The 22,730-nt window shown below is 39.9% G+C and overlaps 1 protein-coding gene across 1 annotated transcript in view; it reads right to left on the bottom strand.

Moving 5' to 3' along the window:
- The window catches only part of gad3 (glutamate decarboxylase 3), a 34,026-nt gene extending 14,261 nt beyond the window's left edge, over positions 1–19,765 (bottom strand). The window contains exons 1-10 of the mRNA XM_085378864.1: positions 19,744–19,765; positions 18,123–18,227; positions 12,742–12,848; positions 9,755–9,890; positions 7,575–7,665; positions 2,494–2,606; positions 2,038–2,153; positions 881–960; positions 472–526; positions 279–395 (exon numbers count right to left, since the gene is read on the bottom strand). Coding sequence (XP_085234990.1) covers positions 279–395; positions 472–526; positions 881–960; positions 2,038–2,153; positions 2,494–2,606; positions 7,575–7,665; positions 9,755–9,890; positions 12,742–12,848; positions 18,123–18,227; positions 19,744–19,765 — 942 coding nt within the window. The remainder of the gene's footprint in view (positions 1–278; positions 396–471; positions 527–880; positions 961–2,037; positions 2,154–2,493; positions 2,607–7,574; positions 7,666–9,754; positions 9,891–12,741; positions 12,849–18,122; positions 18,228–19,743) is intronic.
- Between the last annotated feature and the right edge of the window lie 2,965 nt (positions 19,766–22,730).

Genomic DNA, 22,730 nt, shown 5'->3' with positions numbered 1-22,730 from the left:
CACAAAACGGAAAATAAAACTGGTGCATGAAAGACTCAACTCAAATGTAATAATATGCAATTATGCACAAAGAGAGACTGGTTTGAGTGTATATTGTATTACTCCTGAAGTAGGTGCATAAATTATTTACATAGTCCAAACATGATACTGAAAACAGAAAGCAAGTATGCGCACTGTAATCCATTTGATTTTAGGAAAACATTTTGGTGTAGGTCAAAGGTTACACTGTAAATAATGTCCTCTGTGTGAAAGCAGGGAGAGGTGTAGAGAGCACTTACATCAACGTGCATCCAGAGTGTGTGTGTGTCGCAGATGTCTGCAATGGCATTAAGGGGATCAAAGGCTCCATACACAGTAGTTCCTGCTGTGGCGTTCACATAGAAAGGAACCAAACCCTAGAGAGAGGCAGGGATTTGTACTGACAAGGATTGTTTTTACTGATGTATTTTTTAAAAAACCTTTCATTCATACCTTTTCTTTAGCTGTGGCAATGGAAGTCTCAAGTGCTGCAGGAATAATTTTCCCTCTTAAACAAAAAGTGTATACATGTTCAGTAAATAGAAATGTGCTATTCCCTTTCATTAATCTATAACACATGAAAATCAAATCTATTTATGCCAAATATATGCAATATATTGTAATATAGTGGATCAGAATCAGAAGAAATTATGTAATATAATGTATGACACACATCACTATAAAAATATTTTTATTGTCTTTTGTCTTTTAATATCTATGAAACATAATATCAAATATCTTCTCCTATTGGAACAATTTTAGCAAAACATATAAATGAATACAGACAAACTGGGACAGGTGAGCAAACATGTTTGATTAGGCCGGGTTAATGTCAGGTGTGGTTAGCATGCACCTTACTCACCTTTCATCACATTTCACCACAACCACATTCTCAGTGCCTATGCCCAGCACAGCTGCAGATTTCTTTATTGAATAATGACTCTGAATAGAAGGAGAGAAAGCCTTTCATCTGTATTTGTCTCACTTCAATATCAAGAAAAAGACTTAACCCTTTGATTCAACTGAAAGAAGTGCTCATAGTGGTTCCATTAAGGCATTTGCAGGTGCTCGTTTATATTTATTATTCTGTAATTGTGTTTCACTCGTGCTGCACACAAGCCATTTTAGGATATTGCACTGACAAAAACAGCCAACCATAAACAGCACAGTGCAAAGGTTTTGAGCCAGTGCCACCCTTCTTTTTCATTGGCCTAGTTATGTATTTTCACTTTGCTTCCAAAGAACCAAACTTTCCTGAAATTCTTAAAAGAGCTCATCTTGAGCAGCTCAGCTTTCTGAGAGTTTTTCAAAGTTTTAGTTAGTTCATCACACCACTTGATGCTGGCATATGTACCATTCAAGCCCAAACAGGGCACCTAGTTCAGCAGATGAACCAAGAAGCCACCTTCTTGACAGCCAGTCTGCATGTTTAACATAACAATAATCTCAAATGATAACAGCATATCTGGAAACACACAATGGGAAGACTATCAGTGATGAGCAGGCTTCCCAATAACCCTGATCTTATTTTTGAAGCAGTTTGGGATCATCTTGACAGAGAACAGAACAAAAGACGGAGAATATTAAAAGTAGACCTTTGAATGGATTTCTGAAGACTACTTAAAGACATCTGAAGAATGCCTTCCTGTTCAGGCTGTGCTGAAAAATAAAGGTACTCATAAAAAATAGTGATATTCTTTTTTAGTTTTTAGAATTGTAGAAACTCTGGTTTTTCTTATATCATTTTACATATATATTTCCCTTTATGTTTGCACATGCTTCACTGAACCTATTTCCAACTTTCCTAGCAAAATACAAAGAAATGGGGGGGGGGGCTTTAAACTTGGATTGTAATTGGACTGAAGTACTGTAACTTCTTTTGGAGGTCTTATTAAACGCAAAAATGAACATCAGACATGTTAGACCAGAAACAATGCAAGAAGTCAAAATAATGCCACTTTCATGTGGAGCTGCAGGGCTTACGCCCATAGATTGAAAGAGTGTGCGAGTTATGATTACATGTTCTGACGTGAACATGGCCAGCCGAGGCAGAGCTCCCATCCCTCTGGTCTTCACCTCTGGGTAGAAGTGATACCTGGCCAAGAGGATGCTGTACAGATTGGATATCGTGCCTCCTATAGAAAATAGAATGCAAGTAGAAAGTTAGTCCATTGTATACCTTTCTTTAACTACTGATACTCTAAACTCAATTTACTCAATCTAAACTCAAAGTCAAATCAATTTTGTACTGATTTGTAAAGAGTGTAAATCATGGTGTGCATGCATTTTGACAAAATCCATGGCAGTAAAAATTCCCCTTAGTGCATAAAATGACCATAATATATAAAAAAAATAGCTTTATCATTCATAGAGGTCAAAGGTTCAGGTTTTTTTTTTTAATTAGTCAGTTATCCATATCTAAAGGTGTTTACTTTTAACTACTTGAAGCAGATTTTTGTCATATCTTTTTTTTACCTGGACAGAAGAGTCCGTCACCCTCATCATCAGCCCACCCCACAATGCTTCGCATTTTTTTCAGCAGAGCCTCCTCAATGAGGAGGAAAACAGGCGAAACTTCATATGTGAACCTGGTAAAGAAATGTACATTCTAGAATTACATAGAAATGTAATTCTATTACAAATAAAGCCTGTAAAACAAGCAGCATCTCCCAGCCAGTTTTAGATAGTTGCACATTCTCATATAAAACTCTGTGAACTCCGCTAACTGGTTTACAGCCTGTGGTTTTCTGAACAAAAGAGATTCATGCACATGATAATATTTAATCATTCTATGTCTATGTCTTAATAAATAATAATTGAAGAAAGAAGTGTTTTACTGGTGATTCCTCAAGGTGGATACATGAATACAACAGCACCCTGACTGCCATTAGGTATCAGAAAGAAATCCTTGGATTGTCAGAGCCTACGCTGGTGCAGTGGGTCCTGGGTTCCTCATGGTGCACAACAATGCCTCATATGCCTTCTGTGGCAAGAGTATGCATTTTCAAAGTGTTCATCCATTTTTTTTGACTATACATACATTAATATGTAAGTTTACACCAGGGGTCGGCAACCCTAGGCACGCATGCCACAGCTGGCACGCGAAGGGTTAACTGATGGCACGACCATAGCTGGACTGGCCATCGGGCATACCGGGCATTTGCTCGGTGGCCCGGTGACTTTTTTTTTTCTTTGTAACGGTATAAACAATGAAAGGTGGTGGATTGGCCAGATGCTGGTCAGTGTGTAAAAATAACTCAGTTGTTTGGTGGTGGCTATGGCGGTGCTTCCTCAGATTCAGTAACATTAGCAAGTGGTGGAGGCCAGCAGGTGGATGAGAGAAAGGGGAGGCAGGAGCAGAGACCCGAGGCAGCCGCAGGTCCGAGTGTCAGGTGAACTGAACTTCAGGTAAGAAGTTATGACCTGCAGTCTATCTGGGTCAGATATAAACCAAGTTTAGGTGGAGTTTGTTTTCGTTGTGCTGACTTTTTACAGTCAGTTACAATAACTCGTGCTGCGTGCTAGCTAGCATGACGGAGTTTCTATACAGCTGGGTGGGTGCTATGATGTTACTGATAGTGAAATTTATTTTATTCATAAGGTTAGTTAGTAGAGTTGCCAACCGTCCCGTAAAAAGATGGAATCGTCTCGTATTGAGCGAAAATATTACGCGTTTGGTGTTGAGCTGAAAAAGAACAGTTTGTCCCGAACTTCAGCTAGAATGGAAAAAGACACAAAGCTGGAGTTACTCTGTGTTTACGCTGCACAGCTGCCTCTTCTTCTCTCATTCTCTCTCCCTCTCTCTCCTGTTGCTACTTTAATCATGAAACTGATCAATGATCAGCTGATCGGCTTTTCTCTCTTGTTTATTTATCGCCCACTTTGCTCCAGAAAGAGGAAACCAGCGGATGTCGCGCTAAACAACAGCAGCACGTTTAAGCTTGATCAGCTGTTGTTAGAATTTATTTAATATTAATTTCTAGTATCAGCTGATGTTTGCTGGAGCCACAGCTATAAAGCTGCTGGTCATGATGTCGGTTTGGATATGTGGTGAGAGGGAAACATGAAGATGAAACCAGGAGATGTCCTTACTGAACCATCAGAGCTGTGATGGAGAAACAGGTTTACCTTTTAGGTGACATGAATGAGTTGAAGTTATGAACTGTTTCTGAGAGACAAATAACACCAGGATCCTTTTCTAAGCAGCTGACAGCTGGTAACTGTGCAGGGGCGGGTCTAGCAAAGTTTTGCCAGGGGGCCAGGTAGGGCATTAACAGGAAAAGGGGGGCACAAAGAAACACTTTCTTATTCTCATTTAAAATGTCTCGCTTTTATTAAATAATTATCTGAAGCTTACAACCAAAGTTTTTATCTGACGTAAAATGTATAGAAATCATACATATAACATTGAAGCAGCTGGAATCCATAGCTGTGCGTGTTCATGGAGCTGCATTTTCACCTGCTGGACATCACTACCTGACAAAGTTAACTGTCTTCAGAACATTGCAGAGGCCTTATTGACAGTATTTGGCTCTACATATCTGTGTGAGCAGATTTTCTCTCACATGAGTCCTCAGGTAGCCTCTGAATGCTGGACACTCGGAGACCTGTGTCTCTGAGTGGGAGACCAGAGATCACATTAACATGTGTGTCTCTGTATTAACAAACATGCCATATTGGCCCAGTTTATTTTTCTTATTATTGTTGTGAGGAGACCGTAAATAGCATTTGCATTTTCTGTTGTACAGTTCATTTGCTGTTATGGATAAAAAGTCTTTTTTTGTTTCAAAATAGCTGATAACTATTCGCTGATAGCTGCCAACATCTGTGCACAAATATAATTCTATAAAGTTTTTCTATATAGTTTGTAACTGTTAATATAGAGCGTTATAAAATTGATTGCTAATGCAATCATATGGCACACTGACTTCTGAAGAAATTCTAAATGGCACTCGTCATCAGAAAGGTTGCCTACCCCTGGTTTACACACACTCATCGGCATAATGGTAATTTCAATTATTTCTTTAAACAGTTCTTTTTCCTGGTTGAAATGATTGTCCATATTTATTTAATGAATTAAAAATTCAAATCACAGAGGAGGGGCCTGAAAGCTGGAGGCTCTGGCTCCTATCCGGTTGTTAAGTCTGACGTCACTAGCCGTGTCTGGGTCTAAACTCCGCTGCAGGTCCATATATCAAACGATCACTATGGCATTACTGAGAGTTGAAAAACTGTCTAAAGTCTTTCATCTTTAATAAAATGATCAGCGTTCTGCTCTACCAGGTGTAACAATTGAGTTTAACATTCAGGCATCCATGAAAACGGAATTTATGACATTTAACGGAGTTAGAAGTTAGCAGGAAGTTAGCTCGCTAGCTTATATCTAAATACAATATAGCATGTCCTGACTGCGGGGTTTTGGAAACAAATTAAAACGTACAGCTCTGTTATCACTTCCAGCATAAATGAAGACAGAAAACTAAACAGCAGTGACGTTTGTAGGGTTACTGAAGTTGAGCTAGCTGGTATATAATGATGTGCTACGTGACCGCTAGCGACACAGCTATGTTAGCATAATATAAACAAGCTAACTTTTTTTCCACTCGATAAAAGTTAACGTGAGTGTTCTCGGTGGTCAGGAACAAATGTAATCGCATGGCAGGATGCTGTAAAAGGACCAAACTTCAGCCAGGAGAACAACTGAGATAATCCATCCACAATACGAGGTTAGTCATTCATATACTGCTGCATGGGCTGGGCTGTAGTTACATCCTAAGGTTTTAAAAACTGAGCTTAAATAAATGATTAGCGGTAATAAAAGCCGAGGGAGGTCAACAGTGATCACTGACTGTTTTAGGAGCTTTTTGAGATCAAATAGAAGAAAATACATAACATTAAACATGTTAACAACACAAAAGCCATATTAAACGCAGACTACTTTAGACCCGGAAGTAGGATTCGTCGCGTCATCACTGAACAACCGGATTGTACAAGTGCTCTATTAGGGTGATATGGTACTATGAGGTCTTTAAGATAAGAAGGGTCTTGATTATTCAAGAGCAGGAGGACCTTGCAGTTGCAGCAAGATTTCAATCCATTACAGCTTAGTGTGTCACCAATAGTGTTCTTGGTGAGCGTGGTTCCAGCTGCCTTCAGATCATTAACAAGCAAAGGTCAAAGGTAATTTTATATTTCCTCCATTTCCACCTTCTCACCAAGCTTTTCATTGATGGTCTTATAACAAATTCCAGCCTTGTGCAGGTTTATAAGCTTGTCACTGATGTTCCTTCACAATTTTTTAGAATTGCCCAGGTTGGAATGGAACAAACTGATTTTATAGACAGCTTTCTACATTTAACAAGTTCCAAATCCAAATCCAATTTATTTATATAGCACATTTAAAAACTTTAAAAAGTTTTCCCAAAGCGTTGTACAAGAACAAAGCAATAGATAAACCCACTCACACTAAAACACTCGCACAACACACCTTAGTTCTATCCGGTCGTTAAGTGATGACGCGACGAATCCTACTTCCGGGTCTAAAGTAGTCTGCGTTTAATATGGCTTTTGTGTTGTTAACATGTTTAATGTTTTGTATTTTCTTCTATTTAATCTCAAAAAGCCCCTAAAACAGTCAGTGATCACTGTTGACCTCCCTCGGCTTTTATTACCGCTAATCATTTATTTAGGCTCAGTTTTTAAAACCTTAGGATGTAACTACAGCCCAGCCCATGCAGCAGTATATGAATGACTAACCTCGTATTGTGGATGGATTATCTCAGTTGTTCTCCTGGCTGAAGTCTGGTCCTTTTACAGCATCCTGCCATGCGATTACATTTGTTCCTGACCACCTAGAACACTCACGTTAACTTTTATCCAGTGGGAAAAAAGTTAGCTTGTTTATATTATGCTAACATAGCTGTGTCGCTAGCGGTCACGTAGCACATCATTAGCTACAACTAGCCAAACTTCAGTAACCCTACAAACGTCACTGCTGTTTAGTTTTCTGTCTTCATTTATGTTGGAAGTGATAACAGAGCTGTACGTTTGAATTTGTTTCCAAAACCCTGCAGTCAGGACATGCTATATTGTATTTAGATGGAAGCTAGCGAGCTAACTTCCTGCTAACTTCTAACTCCGTTAAATGTCATAAATTCCGTTTTCATGGATGCCTGGATGTTAAACTCAATTGTTACACCTGGTAGAGCAGAACGCTGATCCTTTTATTAAAGATGAAAGACTTTAGACAGTTTTTCAACTCTCAGTAATGCCATAATGATCGTTTGATATATGGACCTGCAGCGGAGTTTAGGCCCCGACACGGCTAGTGACGTCAGACTTAACGACCGGATAGAAAATCTGTCCATTAGGCAGCCAAGAAGCCTAAAGGATTTTCTGAGATGTATTCTACTGTGTTTCCCAACAAGGGTTTCTCCACCAAGTACTAAGTCATGTTTTGATTGGAGATCAAATACTTATTTCCCTCAATATTTTTTCTCAATGACATGCAAATCAATGTATAACTTTTGTATAATGTGACTTTTTTGAGATCTTACATGTTCGTGTTGGCTGTTGAGGTCAACCACTCGCCAGCCACACCAATCACATCCAAACCTGAAGAGAGCTGATTGAAAAAACGTGGATGACCTGAAAAACATAAGTAAAGAAGAATTAGTGTATAGTTTTATAGTGTGGTTTTTTTCTGTTTGGGGTTTATATATGTGTTTTTATGCTTATGAGTGCATGTGTGTGTGTGTTATAAAATAATACATAATACTTTACTACTAAGGTTTGACATTTCTAGTGTGCATTTATACATCTCCAATAAAATAAAGACAACAAAGAATGTGATTAAAGATGTACAGTAACAGAAATGTCCTTCATTATTCCCTGTAACAGGGAAGCCTTGTTCCACCAGCAGTTCCGATTAAAAGGGTTTTTTCCTTCCCACTGTCACCAAAGGACGTGCTCAGAGGGGTCACATGATTGTTGAGGTTTTCCCTGTATTCTTTTAGGCTCTTCACCTTACAGTATAACGCACCTTGAGGCAAGTGTTGTTGTGATTTGGGGCTATATAAATAAAACTGAATGAAACTGAATTTATTTGATGTCTGACTATTGTCTAAAGAATATTTAATCAATTTCTTTCTAACAACCCACATTCAATACTTTTTATACCTATAGTGGTGCTCTTAAGGCATCAGATTGTTTGTTTGGAAACACTGGCATAAAAAGAGTAACTTTGGTGCATGCATCATTTTACAGTATTTCGGCAGCTGTGCTTGGGTGTGCGCGTGCGTGCATGTGTGCTTGAGTGCATTGGGTTTGGAGTGGCTGACTTGCCAGCATGCCACGAAGGTGCCTCTGACTTTTAAATGTTTGGCTCTTGGTGAGTGGGTTGGGTAAAGTAAATTCAGTTTCCCGATGAATAATGCAGTGGCAATTTTTTAGACAGCATAGATAAAATGCATAAGGTTGATTAGAGTGGTGTAGTGGTGTCCTCGGGATTCCCATATGCTTGTTTGCCATTCACCTAGGGACCATTTTTGATCCAAGGGTTACAGACACAATTTTCTTTTACTGGACCTTCTCCACTCATGTCTCCTTGCAAGTCTCTTCAGTTAAAACATATCATCTCCATTAGAAGAAAAATTGAACCTGGATTTCAAATTTAGGATTGACGACTTTGTTGTTGACAAACGTGCCCCCCTGGCTCGTTACCCACATCTGGTCAGAATTTCGAGGCAGTGGGAATATATTTTCTTAGAAAACTTGTGACATGCTCAATAATTACTTTATCTGCTGTATACGAAAAACACGGGAGAACTTGGACCAGGAATGCTTCGCTAATAAAGAGAGTTTCAATCAAGCAAAAACATTTTCAGTCTAGTCTGGTGAGATCTTAAAAACTCAATGTCACTATCATACACAGGACTGAGGATAACGGTGCTGATTGGAAGAGGAAATCTCATGGTGAAATTTTCCTTAGCCATAGAAGCAGCATCAGTGGTGAATATTATTAAGTATTTTATTACTCCTTCTGTTTACACTGATAAAGTGATGGCAGCTGAGATATTAAAGGTAAGGGCAGTGTTGGAAAATATGAAAGTTTTTTTTATAAATGTTTTTTCTTTTAGCTTGTGGTTAATTTATAATGCTGCTATGCCACAAACTACTCCATAAGACACTGAAAAACAAATTGTTCCTTGCATTTTCCACAAATGACAGAGAACAAGGTCAGAAAGTACAAGTAATATATTTTCCAACGCACTTCCTGCCATCAAATGTTTTAGAAAAGGTTCTTTGTACTAATCAGTGGGGAAAGCAAATATTTGCAGCCAAGGTTCATTAGGAAAATGTAGACTGCATAAAGAAGTTATGGTTCTACATTGTGACTCAAAACCTGACTTGGTTCTACATTCGCTGGAGCACTTGGACAAAACTAGGCTTATTCACTGCTGTTTAGTGTGCTAAAAACCAATTATATTTTTCAAAATAAATACATAAACAATTAAGTATTAATAACAAGGACCTGCAGAAGCACTTCAGCAGATTGCATGGCACACTGAGCACATCTGAATCTCAAGTGATCCAGGTAACGTAATTTGCATAGAGACAAATCCTCCATTGTTGAGTGGAACAGAACTTCTTTGTTTTTTAAGTTGCAAAAGAAACACACATCTGTAGGTAAGAACTCAGACCTGACACAATAAACATATTTTAGTACTTCCCATACCTGTACTAACACCATATTTGAGGGTGTCTCTACAGTCCACTAGTAACTGCTCCAGAGTTTCTGGTTGTACTGGCAGGTCAAGACTGAAGCCCTCCAGTCCCTCCTTTAGCTGATGAGGATGATGGAAGTCCAGCACCTACATGGTAGATACTATTTTTTACATTTTAAAATCATACACATTTTAAATCCTACACATACATAAAAACATTTTCAATCATGTCAGTTTCGCTGGGATTTTAATATGGGGACTCATTCCTCTATCATTTTATTAAGAATTACATTTTTTGCCAGTAGGTAGAAGTGAAAAGTGAAAAACAGGATTAACAGCATACATGTGCTTTACATATATTACAAATAGACAAAGTGATTTGAAATTAATGACTATTATTTTAGTTTTTTAGATATTAAAGTAATTCTATAAACACAGAATAACCTGTAAAACTACTGTATATACACTACTGGCCAAAGGTTTTTAGAACACCCCAATTTTTTGAGTTATTTATTGCAATTCAAGTCGTTCAAGTCCAATGAATAGCTTGAAATGGTACAAAGGTAAGTGATGAACTGCCAGAGGTTTAAAAAAAAGGTAAGGTTACCCAAAACCAAAAAAGAATGTACATTTCAGAATTATACAAAAAGGCCTTTTTCAGTGAAAACAACGTGAGTCAACAATTTAAAGCTGTTCTGCAGTAGTGGAGGTTGATTAAGCCTTGAAAGCTGGTTCTACTAATTCCTACAGGTTTGTTGTAGTGTGTAGTGTAGTTGTAGTGTGTTGCTACAAAAATGGTGAGAAAAAGGCAATTAAGTAATGTTGATCCAGTGCTTGTTACTGGGAAAACAGTGTACAGTTCTAGTTGGGAAGATCCCCACAGAAATGCATATAGGTTAATTATGCAGTCTGTGATGCTGTTGACATATTCACCATTTGGATCACAGAGCGTGTCCCAGTCAGGAGTTATGCAGAGCCTTGCTGGCTTCCTGACTCCACCTCCTCACAGACTTTGTGACAACAGGAGTGTGCAAAACAGAAAGTCCATGTTTTACAGTCAAACACACTGCTGGAAAGTTGTCACAGTGGACTCCAGACTGGCATTACACTACTAAGAAGAATATTAGGACACTAATGGTTTACACTAAGGCTGAACGATTTATTGTTTTCTGATCAAAATTGCGATTTCAGACAAAGTGATCACGTGATCACCAAAGCTGCGTTTTTTGTAGCACTCCTAACTGACCCAGGATCTGTAGTTTTTTTTATGTTTTTTTTTAACACACACATGTCATCTCTCTACCATCCTGCCAAGCTCACCAATCAGAAGTGGCATGCTACTGGACAGGTCACGCTAACCAATCAAAACTAGCTGGCCCCTTACGCTTTGAAATCTGAACATGTGATGATGGCTTCAGCCGAACCAGAAGCGCAGTTAGGAGATTTCTACGGTGGCCCTGAGAGGCCAAACGGACTGCAACTTAAGAAAACACCAGCAATAAGAAAAACGCTGCAAAAGCACACAGAACACAATGGAAATAGGAAAAACGACAACGGAAATAGGAATAGGAAAAAACAGATTTCCAAAAGCACAAGGGAAGTGTTTCTGGGAGACAATAACCCGGCGGACCAGTTGCAGGAACCCAAAACACGGTAGGTGTGCTTTATAATGATTCATATAATACTAATGACAGATTTTTAGGCTAATAGTTAGGCTAACACACTTACCTCTCATCTTTTCTTTCCTCACAAAACCGATAGATCCTCCACTTCTCTTAAGTGTCTCCCATCGCAATTCTTAGCATATTTTGGTCATCAGTATTATATGAATCATGATAAAACACACCTATCATGTTTTGGGTTCCTGGAACAGGTCCATCAGGTTATTATCTCCCAGAAACACTTCCCTTGTGCTTTTGGAAATCAGTTTTTTCTTATTTCTATTGTAATTTTTCCCATTTCCATTGTGTTCTGTGTGCTTTTTCAGCGTTTTTCTTATTGCTGGTGTTTTTTTTAAGTTGCAGTCCGTTTGGCCTCTCAAAAACCAGCATGTTGGTCATTTGGGAGTATTGCGGGTTTGAGGCTGCAGATGTGCACCAGAAACAGGTACTGTGCAACACCTGTTGCATTAAAGTTGCAACATGTAGCGGAAACATAACCAACTTATACTGACACTTGAAAAATCACCACAGGCATTTGCATGAGGAGTGCATGACAAAAAAGTCTGCTGAAAAGTCTAGTGAAAGTGGCGCTCAGGTTCATTGTAGCAAATTACTGCATCTTTTGACAGCTGAACTCTGTTTGATGAGAGCAGCAAAAGATATCAGGCCATAACATATTACATTGTCAGGGACATGGTGTTTGTTAACACGGTCACTAAATACAGATTTAAAAACCTCCTTTGCATGTTGGACAGAAGATATATGATACCCTCCCGCATCTACTTCAGCCAGGTTGTCATCCCACAGCTATATGCAGAGTGTAAAGAAAAAGTGGTAACAGAGCTGAAAAATGTAGAGTAAGAATGCACATGCATGTTTCTTGTTAATAAATACATTTGAAAGCACTTCTTACCTTTAGTTTTCATCCTTACATCATATTAATAGCTTTTAATGCTCTGATGGTATGATGTCATCTTCTGTGATGTTTGTAAATCTTACTGTACATTGTGAATTTTGTGCTGAAGCTTAATTTGAAGAATATCATGAATTGAATTGAAATCATAATTAGATCATTTCTAAAACTGTTCAGCCCTAGTTTACATATTAGTCTATCAAGGGAAAGATCACGAGTTGTATTCCAGGAGAAGACACAATCCCTTTAGGGTTGCACCAGGAAGAGTATTTGACAAAAGAAACAAAAAAAAGTTTGGCAAATTAATCATGTGCCTGATCTGGCAAGCACTTGTGAATAGGGGTACTGCTGTATTCTGAATCACGTACAGAGAAAGCTACTTTGATCAAAGTACAACTGTTTAAAGTAATAATAGAAACAGTACCTTAGAGCTCCTCTGATTAGACTTGCAGATAAAACCCAACAAGATGCCAACCAGTTCCTGCAGAAATCCTCTGGTCATCTCCTCACCGCCTGAAGCTGGGAGCAGGTCTGCGCACAGACACACACACACACACACAGTCATACACACACACACACACACACACACACACACACAATCCTTTCATAAATGTCAGGTGCCTAAATACTATTTGTTACTTGTAAGATGAAGCATGCACCAAAGCCAGTGTTTCCAATCAAACAATTTGATGCCTTAGCACCACTATAGGTATGAAAAGTCTTGGTTAATGGAATGTGGGTCATTAGAAAAAGAAATTGATTAAATATTCTATAGAAAATAGTCAGACATCAATTAAATTCAGTTTAATTCAATTTTATTTCTATAACTCCCAATCACAACAACAGTCCATCTTTGTGGACAAGTTGTGGGAAGCCCCCAGTATATTAGGCCTATCCCAGCATAACTAGGTGCTGGCTCAGGGCCGCCTGAAAAAGGAAAGTTTTTAATCCTAATCTTAAAGTAGAGAGGGTGTCTGTCTCACGAATCCAAATTAGGAACTGATTCCACAGAAGTGGGGCTTGAAAGCCGGAGGATCTGCCTCCCATTACACTTTTAAATATCCTAGGAACAACAAGTAAACCAGCTGTCTAAAAAGCAAGTGCTCTATTAGGGCGATATGGTACTGTGAGGCCTTTAAGATAAGAAGGGGTTTGATTATTCAATACCTTGTAAAGTTAATATGGAAATAATATATGCTTCCTCCTTCTAGTCCCTGTCAGTACTCTCGCTGAAGCAGTTTGGTTAAATTGAAGACTTTTTTCAGGGAGTTACTAGGACATGCTGATAATGAATTACAATCTTCCAGCTTAGACATAATAAATGCACAAAATATTTTTTTAGCATCACTCTGAGACAAGATGGCAGCTCTGGAGGCCAGGATCACTGAATTGGAGACCCAGCTGCGTGCCCTTGAAATATCTGTAGCTAGACAGGCCCTGTAGCCGGTGCAGTCGAAGGTAGTGTAGACTGTTACAGCACATGAGTTAATAACTGAACAACAAATCATAAACAAAAAGCTGTAGTTTAAGTATAAATGTTGTTTTCAATAAATTACATGCTCAGAAAATATTTTGTCTCACTCCCATTTCTTCTTGTTGCATGTTGAAGCGCTATACTTGTAACCAACCGATTGTATAGGAATTTCTTTCACTTATGTATTAATCACGTTATTGTAATGCCTTGGTGCCACTGGATTTTAACATGTCTGACACTCATACGTAAGACAAATGGTAGGGGGTGTAGAAAGGATGTTGGGGGAAACAGGAACTCCAGAGGACCAGTCTTTTGTCTCTTTGAGGACTCTGGTAGGTAGCAAGGGAGTGTGAACCTTAAGGTGTGAAACAGCTGTGTACTGCCTTTTGTTCCTGAAGAAGGTATTTAACTGAGAGCCACGCTGGGCTCAGTGAGACTCTGCTGACCGTCTGTCCCGCGGTCATGCAGGGACTTCATCAAGCTTGGTTGTCTGTTCTTTGTGTGTTTGGATCAAAGAATGTTAGCTACCGCTCACCGCTCGTCTGCAGGCTTTATTTAAATGGAAAAATTTCCACAATTATATAGTATTTATTTTATTGTCATTGTCAAGAACAATGAAATTGCGTTTGGGGCTTCCATACAACCCAACACATGCAAAATATGATTTTTATTGGTATTTGGGAGCCATATTCATGCAGACAGGAGCCGGACTTTATTTTGATGGGCACACCATGTGGCCAATACAAATATAGATGGGATCATACCATTATGTAAAAGAAAGGGGGGCAGACATTTTGAAGACAGCTACACAGAGAGACGGGGGAGTCAGATTTAAATGGAAGCGTGTTGGGAAAAAGTAAAGAAACGAATTTCAATGACGTTGGAGACTGCAAACCTAAGTGCAGAATTTATCAAATTAGGAGCTGGCTAAAGTGATACCCATTTTTATCTTCAGCCATTTTCCACCGTGGAGGACAAAAGGCTTCAGGTTTCAGACTGAGCCATGGCTCATTGTCTGAGTGTCTAAATGAGTCTCACAGGCCTGAATGTGTGTTTGAAGCCGTTTATAATTGTTAACTTGTTTGATCTGCTGCTCACCACAAATAAGCACCAACAGAAACTTTGGACTTTTGACTGTATTTTTACAAGTTTTACAGCTTTTCCTAATGATAAAAACCTCCCTTATGGCCGTTCATAAAACACTAAGTAACTAAGCCATAAACAATGAAATGGCAGAAAGGTTTCACTTACTATTATAGAAATTTCCTTTTTTTATGACTACAGTTAAGAAAAGGGCAGTCTGGGCAATGAGCTACCAGAAACTTTTCTGTAATTTTACAGATTTATTTATTGAAGTTCAAAGTCTTGCTGACAGATTTCTTCTTTGTCACAGCAACTTTTTTTTTATTATGCAGAAAAACAGTTCAAATGTAACTTCTTTACACTGACAGAAAGAGGAGTTTCACTGGTTCAGGCCACTAAAGATCAAAGTGGGCAGTATGTGGCCTGTGATGTAAAATTAGTTTGACACCTCTAGTGCAAAACGAGCATTAAACAGAACTGGTCCAATCATTAATCTTAGTGTGTGAAGAGGACTCTCCATTTACATTAACAAATTGGAGTCTATTAGATAGATATGATACAAACCACTGCAGTGCAGTACCTGTAATACCTACAGCGTGCTCTAATTGCTCTAATAGGATATTATGGTCGACAGTATCGAACGCTGCGCTGAGGTCTAGCAGGACAAGCACAGAGATGAGTCCACTGTTCTTATGGTCCAGGTAGGAAATGGTGTGCAGAGCCAGCACTGTTGTATAATCTGTGGATCTATCTGGCCTGTAGGCAACCTAAAAAGGGTCAAGTGTAGCAGGCAGTGAATATGTGATATGAGCTTTGACTGTATGTTTATAACCATGGAGGTGAGTGCTACTGGGCAATCATGATTGAGGGAGCTCACACTGGGTTTCTTCAGAACAGGGATGATAATGTTATTCTTGAAGCATGAGGGGACTACAGACACCAGCAGGGAGAGGTTAAAGATGTCTGTGAAGACATCTGCCACTACGTCAGCAGCATGGTATCATGGTGTGGAGGGGCAATGCAAGCAGTGGTGCAGAACACCGCTGTAAACTCTCTGGGCAGATAAAACGGTGAGACGAGGTGTTCATGATCAGGAGAGAACCCTTATGAAACTGCTTGTACATCCACACACCACTGTTTTATGCACACATCAATTCCCCTGCACTTACCCAACTTTGTACAGTCCTAACGGTTATTGAAAGAACAGAAAGGTCCATTGGAACAATGGTCAATGGGATCCACCCATGTCTCTGTAAAATTAAAGACATTACAGTCCTTAACAGGACGTAGTTCGTCTAGCTTGGCGTTAGCTAGAAGAATGCTGGGAAGTGGGGAATGCTGTTGTCTGTTCCTCAGTTTGACCAGGACTCGAGGTCTTTTCAACCCTTTCCTCCGGCGGTTTTTCCATACCCACGTACAGTCAATTGGTGTGGTTCCTGATTGTGAATATTTGAGGACATCTAAAAGAGTATCTGTCATAGGTGACCAGTGCATTGCATGCTAAAAAAAATAGCGCTACACGAGAAAAATGCAAAACTGAGGAGAACATCGAGTGATGGCAGCCATCCCCACTGGTGCCATCTTACTAACAGACTGCATGTGCATTTGAGAGTTTTACCAGGGAAGAAAGCATCTGAATTGATGCTTTCTTTATCAGAGGAGCCACAGTATCCAGAGTTGTATGATGTGAAGATCTAATACTGTTAAAAAAGATAATTGGCCTCTGTCCGAGCAGTGTTCAGGTAGCTGCTCTGCACTGTGTTAAATCGAGTATTTTACCTACTTTACACAATTTGCTTTACATAACTGGCCTCACTCACCTATTCATTCAAACACATTTTTCTATGCTTTTAAGTGTTTTCTATCTAACATTAACACACATTCACACTTTGGTGGATGCAACTTGGGTTAGTATATTGCCCAAGGATATTTGGCATGATGACTGCACCAGCCAAAGATCAAACCACCAACCTTCCAATGAAAACCAAAGAAATCATCAGACAAAACGGGGTTTCAGTAAATACTTAGAAATGTTCACTTTCTATGCCATATGTGAGAATAAGATCCAGAGTATGATTAAAGTAGTAAGTGGGTTCTTTAACATTTTAAGAGAGCCAGTTGAGTAGTGATAGATTAAATGCCATGTTGAGGATGTCATTTTCAGTATCTACATACAGTAGATGTACTAAATCACTGAATGCACTACATCAGTACAATATAAGTTTGAGAAATTAGACAGAAACTCTGTATAAGGACCAGGTGAATGATAAATAAAAACTTCACAGAACACACAGATCACATCGAATGTCCATGTGGGGTTTTGAGAGAAATATCACACTGTCAACTTCACACAGATACACAAATGTAGGCCGTGTTCCTGTCCCAGTGTAAACCTGGGGTATCTGGGCCTCCTGAAGTAAAGCAGAACTTAATCATTTGTGTGTAAATGATCACTATTTATTATAGTTGTGGTCAAACACGTTGTCACATATCTGTGTATTTGTGCGTGGATTTGAGCATGCATATGCGAGTCCTCAAAAATTACACACAAATCACAGTACAGATTGATAAATCTTTGTTTATGTTCATATTGTATGAATTCATAACACTTTTGAGGTAAATTTCTCTCCATATGTCTGGGTCTTTATGATTGATTAATAAAGTTGTTTACACTTTTCCTCCTCTGCCTGCACTTCGAGGATTCTAACAGTTAGTATGACTTGGGGTGTTGATTCATGTCAAATAATATAATCCTTCTGCTGTAACCAGGTTTCTGTAATGCAGAATAAATCAATATATTGATGAATTATTAAATCATATTCTACTTTCTTTGTTATTTCTTTAATGTTGAAATAAATGTTTGATGATATTTGGTTTGTTTTTAATGGTCAAACACAGTCTTTATAGGAATGGGGTTTTGGGAGTATAACAGGAGGAGAGAAGCTGCAGAGAGGCGTGTAAGACTGCAACTCTGCCTTCTGGTCTCAACCATGGACAATTATTTTGCAGGGGATTTAATAAATTTAGCCAGATTTGTGTAATAGGACATTATCTAAACATTTTTTATTAAATGGGCTACACCACTGAGAGATGTAACAGAAAGAGTAAATGAGACTGTACAGCAGAGAGAGCCAACACCAAGTGACAGCACCACCCATCATTTATTTATTAAAATGTTGCTAACTGGAATCTTCACTTGCTCTTCCTGTGATGATAAAGACCAGACCTGTACGAATCTGTGTTCTCACCATTGCTGTAGATGCCACTGAAGTCAGCTGGTGCCAGTTTTCTTTCACTAAATTCTGAGCTCCGCTTTGGTTTGTCCGTGCTAGCTGTTTCACCAAAGTCCCTGTCTGAAATCACAATATGGAAGATGATCCCTGGAGGACTTTCGTTTTTCCATTCCCTCCACAAAGCTTCAACTTTAAAATAAGTAAAGATTGTACATATAACTGACTGAAACTGTGTGTGTGTGTGTGTGTGTGTGTGTGTGTGTGTGTGTGTGTGTGTGTAGATATAGATATATATATATATTTATTAGGGGTGCAACAATACTCGTATCGATATTGAACCGTTCGATACAGTGCTTTCGGTTCGGTACATATATGTATCGAACAATACAAAATTTTGTGTTGAGCGCTCAGTGGATCTGCGTTCGACTACTCCGCCTAGGCTGCACCGTTGAGCGCAGATCCACTGAGCGCAGCGCAAGCTAGCAAGACAGAAGCTAAGCTCGTTGCAACATGGCTACTGCCTCAACGCTACCCGAAACTGAACCTCCCCCACCCTCATTCAGATCTGGCGTTTGGAACTATTTTGGTTTTCATGTGAAGTATGACCCTGAAGGTAAGCGCGTCATGGACAAAAGTAAAACAGTATGTTGGATGTGCCACGCAATGCTCAATTGGTGGGAACTAGTGCGTTAGCGCAGTTAGCTCGTTAACGTGTTGACGCCGTCCAGCCCCACACACGGGGCAATCCGCGGTAACTCGTTAACGGAGATTTGCCACGTTATGGCGTTAATGTCATTTTAACGAGATTAACGCTGACAGCACTAGTGGGAACACAACGAATATGACTGCACATTTACGCCGACATCATCCTGGTGCAAAGACAAGTGGAAGCAGACAAAAACAACAAGCACGCATGCTACAAACTTTACCCGAGTCATTTAGACAGCCGTTAGCACCTGATTCTCCTTGTGGGGACCTGATATGTTTAATATGCTGCTGAGAATATAGCCCAGAAGAATCATATAGTATAGCTTTTATTTTGGAAAGAGACATTTCTCTGTAATAAACTCTCTTTTCCAAAGATGAGTGATTTCTCGATCTTAGATTTATTATTTTGTTGTTTCAGCAACATTAAATTTAAAAACTGTACTTCTGAGTTAAAATATATATTTATAATTTTAATAAATGGCATGAACTTTTTTTTGTATTGAAAGAATATCAAACCGTGACACCAAAGTATCGAACCGAACTGAACCATGAATTTTGTGTATTGTTGCACCCCTAATACATATATATATATATACATATATATATATACACACATATGTATATATATATATATATATATATATATACATATATATATATATATATATATATATATATATATGTATATATATATATATATATATATATATATATAGAGAGAGAGAGAGAGAGAGAGAGATGTATATATGTATATGTATGTATATGACAGCTACACATGGTATTTTCACTAAAAATACTTTCTGAACAGAGTGTATATCTCTGCAGCTAACATGACAAACTCTTCAAGTGAAACTGCATATTTCAAAAACAAAAATCTTAAAGTCCAACATATCTAATAAACATGTATTTGGAAAGCAATGTCTCTTACCTGACAGCTTTAGGAAATTCATATCCGTACAAATCAGAGTCAACTGCTGAAATATGTTTCAAAGTAACTTGGTTGCATCCCACTATAAATTAAAAAGCAGTCAGATGAGACATCCTCAGAAACATATTTCCAGCTTCACTTTTTCTTAGCGAGAATATAAACTGGATAAACAAACAATACGGTTACTTAGTTCTAAGTTCATACAACCTAAGACATACAAACACTGTGCTAGTCAGTGTACTGCATTTAAAGGACTGCAGGCAAAATAAGGTGTGGCCCACACAATGCTACTATGAGTGTGAGTAAATAGTTTCAAACAAGCACACCTGCGTGTGGTTTTGATTATAAAACATAAAAAGGCTTGGATAAATATTTGCTTGAAACTTGAATGAGCAGATTTTTAGTATTTGTGATGCACATTTGATTATCATTAGGTGTATGCAATTTCTGATTCACATTTAACCAAGCCACGGGTGTTGCATCAGGAAGAGTATCTGGCATAAAATCTTTGCTATATTAAACATGAATTATCTAGAATGACATGTCCATAGCAGATAGTTCAGGGCATGGGTTAACAATGGCTACCCTCCAGTGCTGCTGGCCAAAAATGTCCTGGAGGAAACTGTGCTACTGCTCGCCAAAATAAAACAAAGAAGGGAAAGGTGGTTCAGAAGCAGTGAGACATGGACTTTGGAGGTGAGACTAGGGATTTTAAAAGTGGAGACTATGAGAGCTGGTTGATATGAAGGAGAGAAGGAAGGTAGATATAATGTATGTGGATGAAGCCAGGTTGAAGAGAAGTAAGGCCAGGAGCACCGGAGGTAGATTCACTGTGCACTCAGGTGATTAATGTACTGGCTCTTGTAAACCCTTTTCTCTTCACAAAGCACTTTATACAATCTGCCCAAGCACTTTTTAAAAATGTTTTTTTCTAAGTAAGTGCTATCTATCCAACATTTACACACGTTCGTAGTCCTATAGAGGTGGAATGTGAAGTAAAGAGGAGCCTGCAGATTGTTGTAGTCTTTACCTTACAAAATAAAGACTCTCGAGGCAACTGCGGTAGTGATATGGCGAAATAGAAATAAAATTGAACTGAACTAAACTGAACTGAATTGCAGAATGGTGGTACGAGGGAATGTCTCTAAGCTACTAAAATGGTAGTCTATAGGATGACTGCAAAGTGATGCTGGTAGACAATGTCACATATTAGTCATCTGTTACCATCTATAGTTTTCTCTGAGCCCCTACGCAATCAGAGCAGTAGAGGCATGTTTAGCCGGTGATTTCAGCGCTAGTCTCACAGGTAATGTAAGCAAGCCACTTTCCTCTGCCCTTTCTGATGTTTTCAGTTCCTCCTGACTGGTCAGCAAGCCACTCTCTTCTGCCCTATTTGGTGATGTCAGCAAGCCTCCTCCTCTCTGCCCTGGTTAGAGATGTAAGCCATCAACTCTCCTCTGTCGTAGCTTGTGATGTCAGTAATTTACTCTCCTCTGCCCTGGCTGGTGATTTCGGTTCTGGCCTGGCTGATGAGTTCAGCAAGCGAATTTTCCTTTACCCTGATGTCAGGAAACCACTCTCCTCTGCCCTGGCTGGTGATGTCGTCAAGCCTCCTCTCCTCCACACTGGCTGGTGATGTCAGCAACATCACCAGCCAGTGATGGGGGCTACTTTACAAGGGGGCTTGTGCTGCATGCTTAGGCCATCTTCAGTACACCAGGACCTGGGCTGTTGGCTGAGGCAATCTACACCACACCAGAGCCTTTACTGCACGCTGGATGAGGCCATCCACATTTAACCAGGGCCTGTGCTGCTGGATGAGGTCATCTAAAGCTAACCACTGTCTGTGCTCCTGGTTGAGGTTATCTACATTACACCAGGGACTTTCCTGCTTGCTGAGGCCATTTTAATTACACCAGGACCTGGGCTTCCAGCAAATAGTAAACAGAGCCTCACCAGGGTCTGTCCTGCTGACGGAGGCCACCAACGTTACACCAGGGCCCGTGCTGCCGGATGAGGCCATGTACATTTCACCAAGGCCTGTGCTGCTGACTAAGCCATCTAAAGCACACCAGGGCCTGTCCTTTCTCTGAGGCCATCTATACCACACAAAGGGCTGTGTTACCCGCTGAGCCCATCTACATGTCAGCTTGTGTCATTAGTCAGATTATTCAAACGAGCTTGCAAAGAAAAGCGTCTGGACTTCTTTAAGTTATTGAAGACGTTTCACCTCTCATCCGAGAAGCTTCTTCAGTTCAAATGGCGTTTTCCCATCTGCTGCCTCACCTGTACCGGAGTATTCGCCTCAGAGAGTGGGTGTCTCTCGCCACGCTTCGGCCGCTCCCTCTCTCGCCACTCCGCTCCTCGCTCACCCACCGCCTGCCCCATTCATCGCACTTTCCACGTCGCCAGGGCGCCGCAAATCTGCCTCCCATCTCGCCTCGATGGAGGCTCTGTCGCTCGCCGCGCCTGCTACTACATCTAAGAGTAGGCGAGGTTCACGCCGCCACCGCGTTTCCTGTTCGGAGCAGCAGCATCCGGTGGTGAGCGAAACTGACTTTTTTCTTTCACCTCGCCATAATCCAGAGACTGTTCACCATCCACCTAAGCCAAAGACTGTGTACTATGATTATATTCTGGACTACCCAATTAATACTCACCATCCTGCCTCCAAAGAGACTATTCCACCATCACAAGCCACTGCTAAAGGCATTATCCCCGCTAAACCTGATAGTTTCTCCCATTCCCTCATTATTTCCTCACCCATCGCTCAGCCATTTCCTGCCAGCACGGTGGCCCAGATTCGGCCTTCCCCTTCACCTGTTTCACCTTCTCAGGTGAAGGCAGCTAAGGCTCAGCCTGTCCGTGTAGCACCCCAACCTGTGCCAGCTCCCAGGACGAGAGCAGCTGTGACCCAGTCTGTCTCCACACCCGTTCCTGTTTCTCGGGTGGGGGTGACTGGTGTCCAGCCACCTCCCGTGCCTGTC

Source organism: Diplotaxodon limnothrissa, linkage group LG18 (genome assembly GCF_057381915.1).
Source record: "Diplotaxodon limnothrissa isolate DT_005_m linkage group LG18, D_limnothrissa_male_GT1.1, whole genome shotgun sequence".
NCBI classification, from domain to species: domain Eukaryota; kingdom Metazoa; phylum Chordata; class Actinopteri; order Cichliformes; family Cichlidae; genus Diplotaxodon; species Diplotaxodon limnothrissa.
Note: the sequence above shows the minus strand (reverse complement) of the source record. Positions and strands in the feature narration are given on the sequence as shown.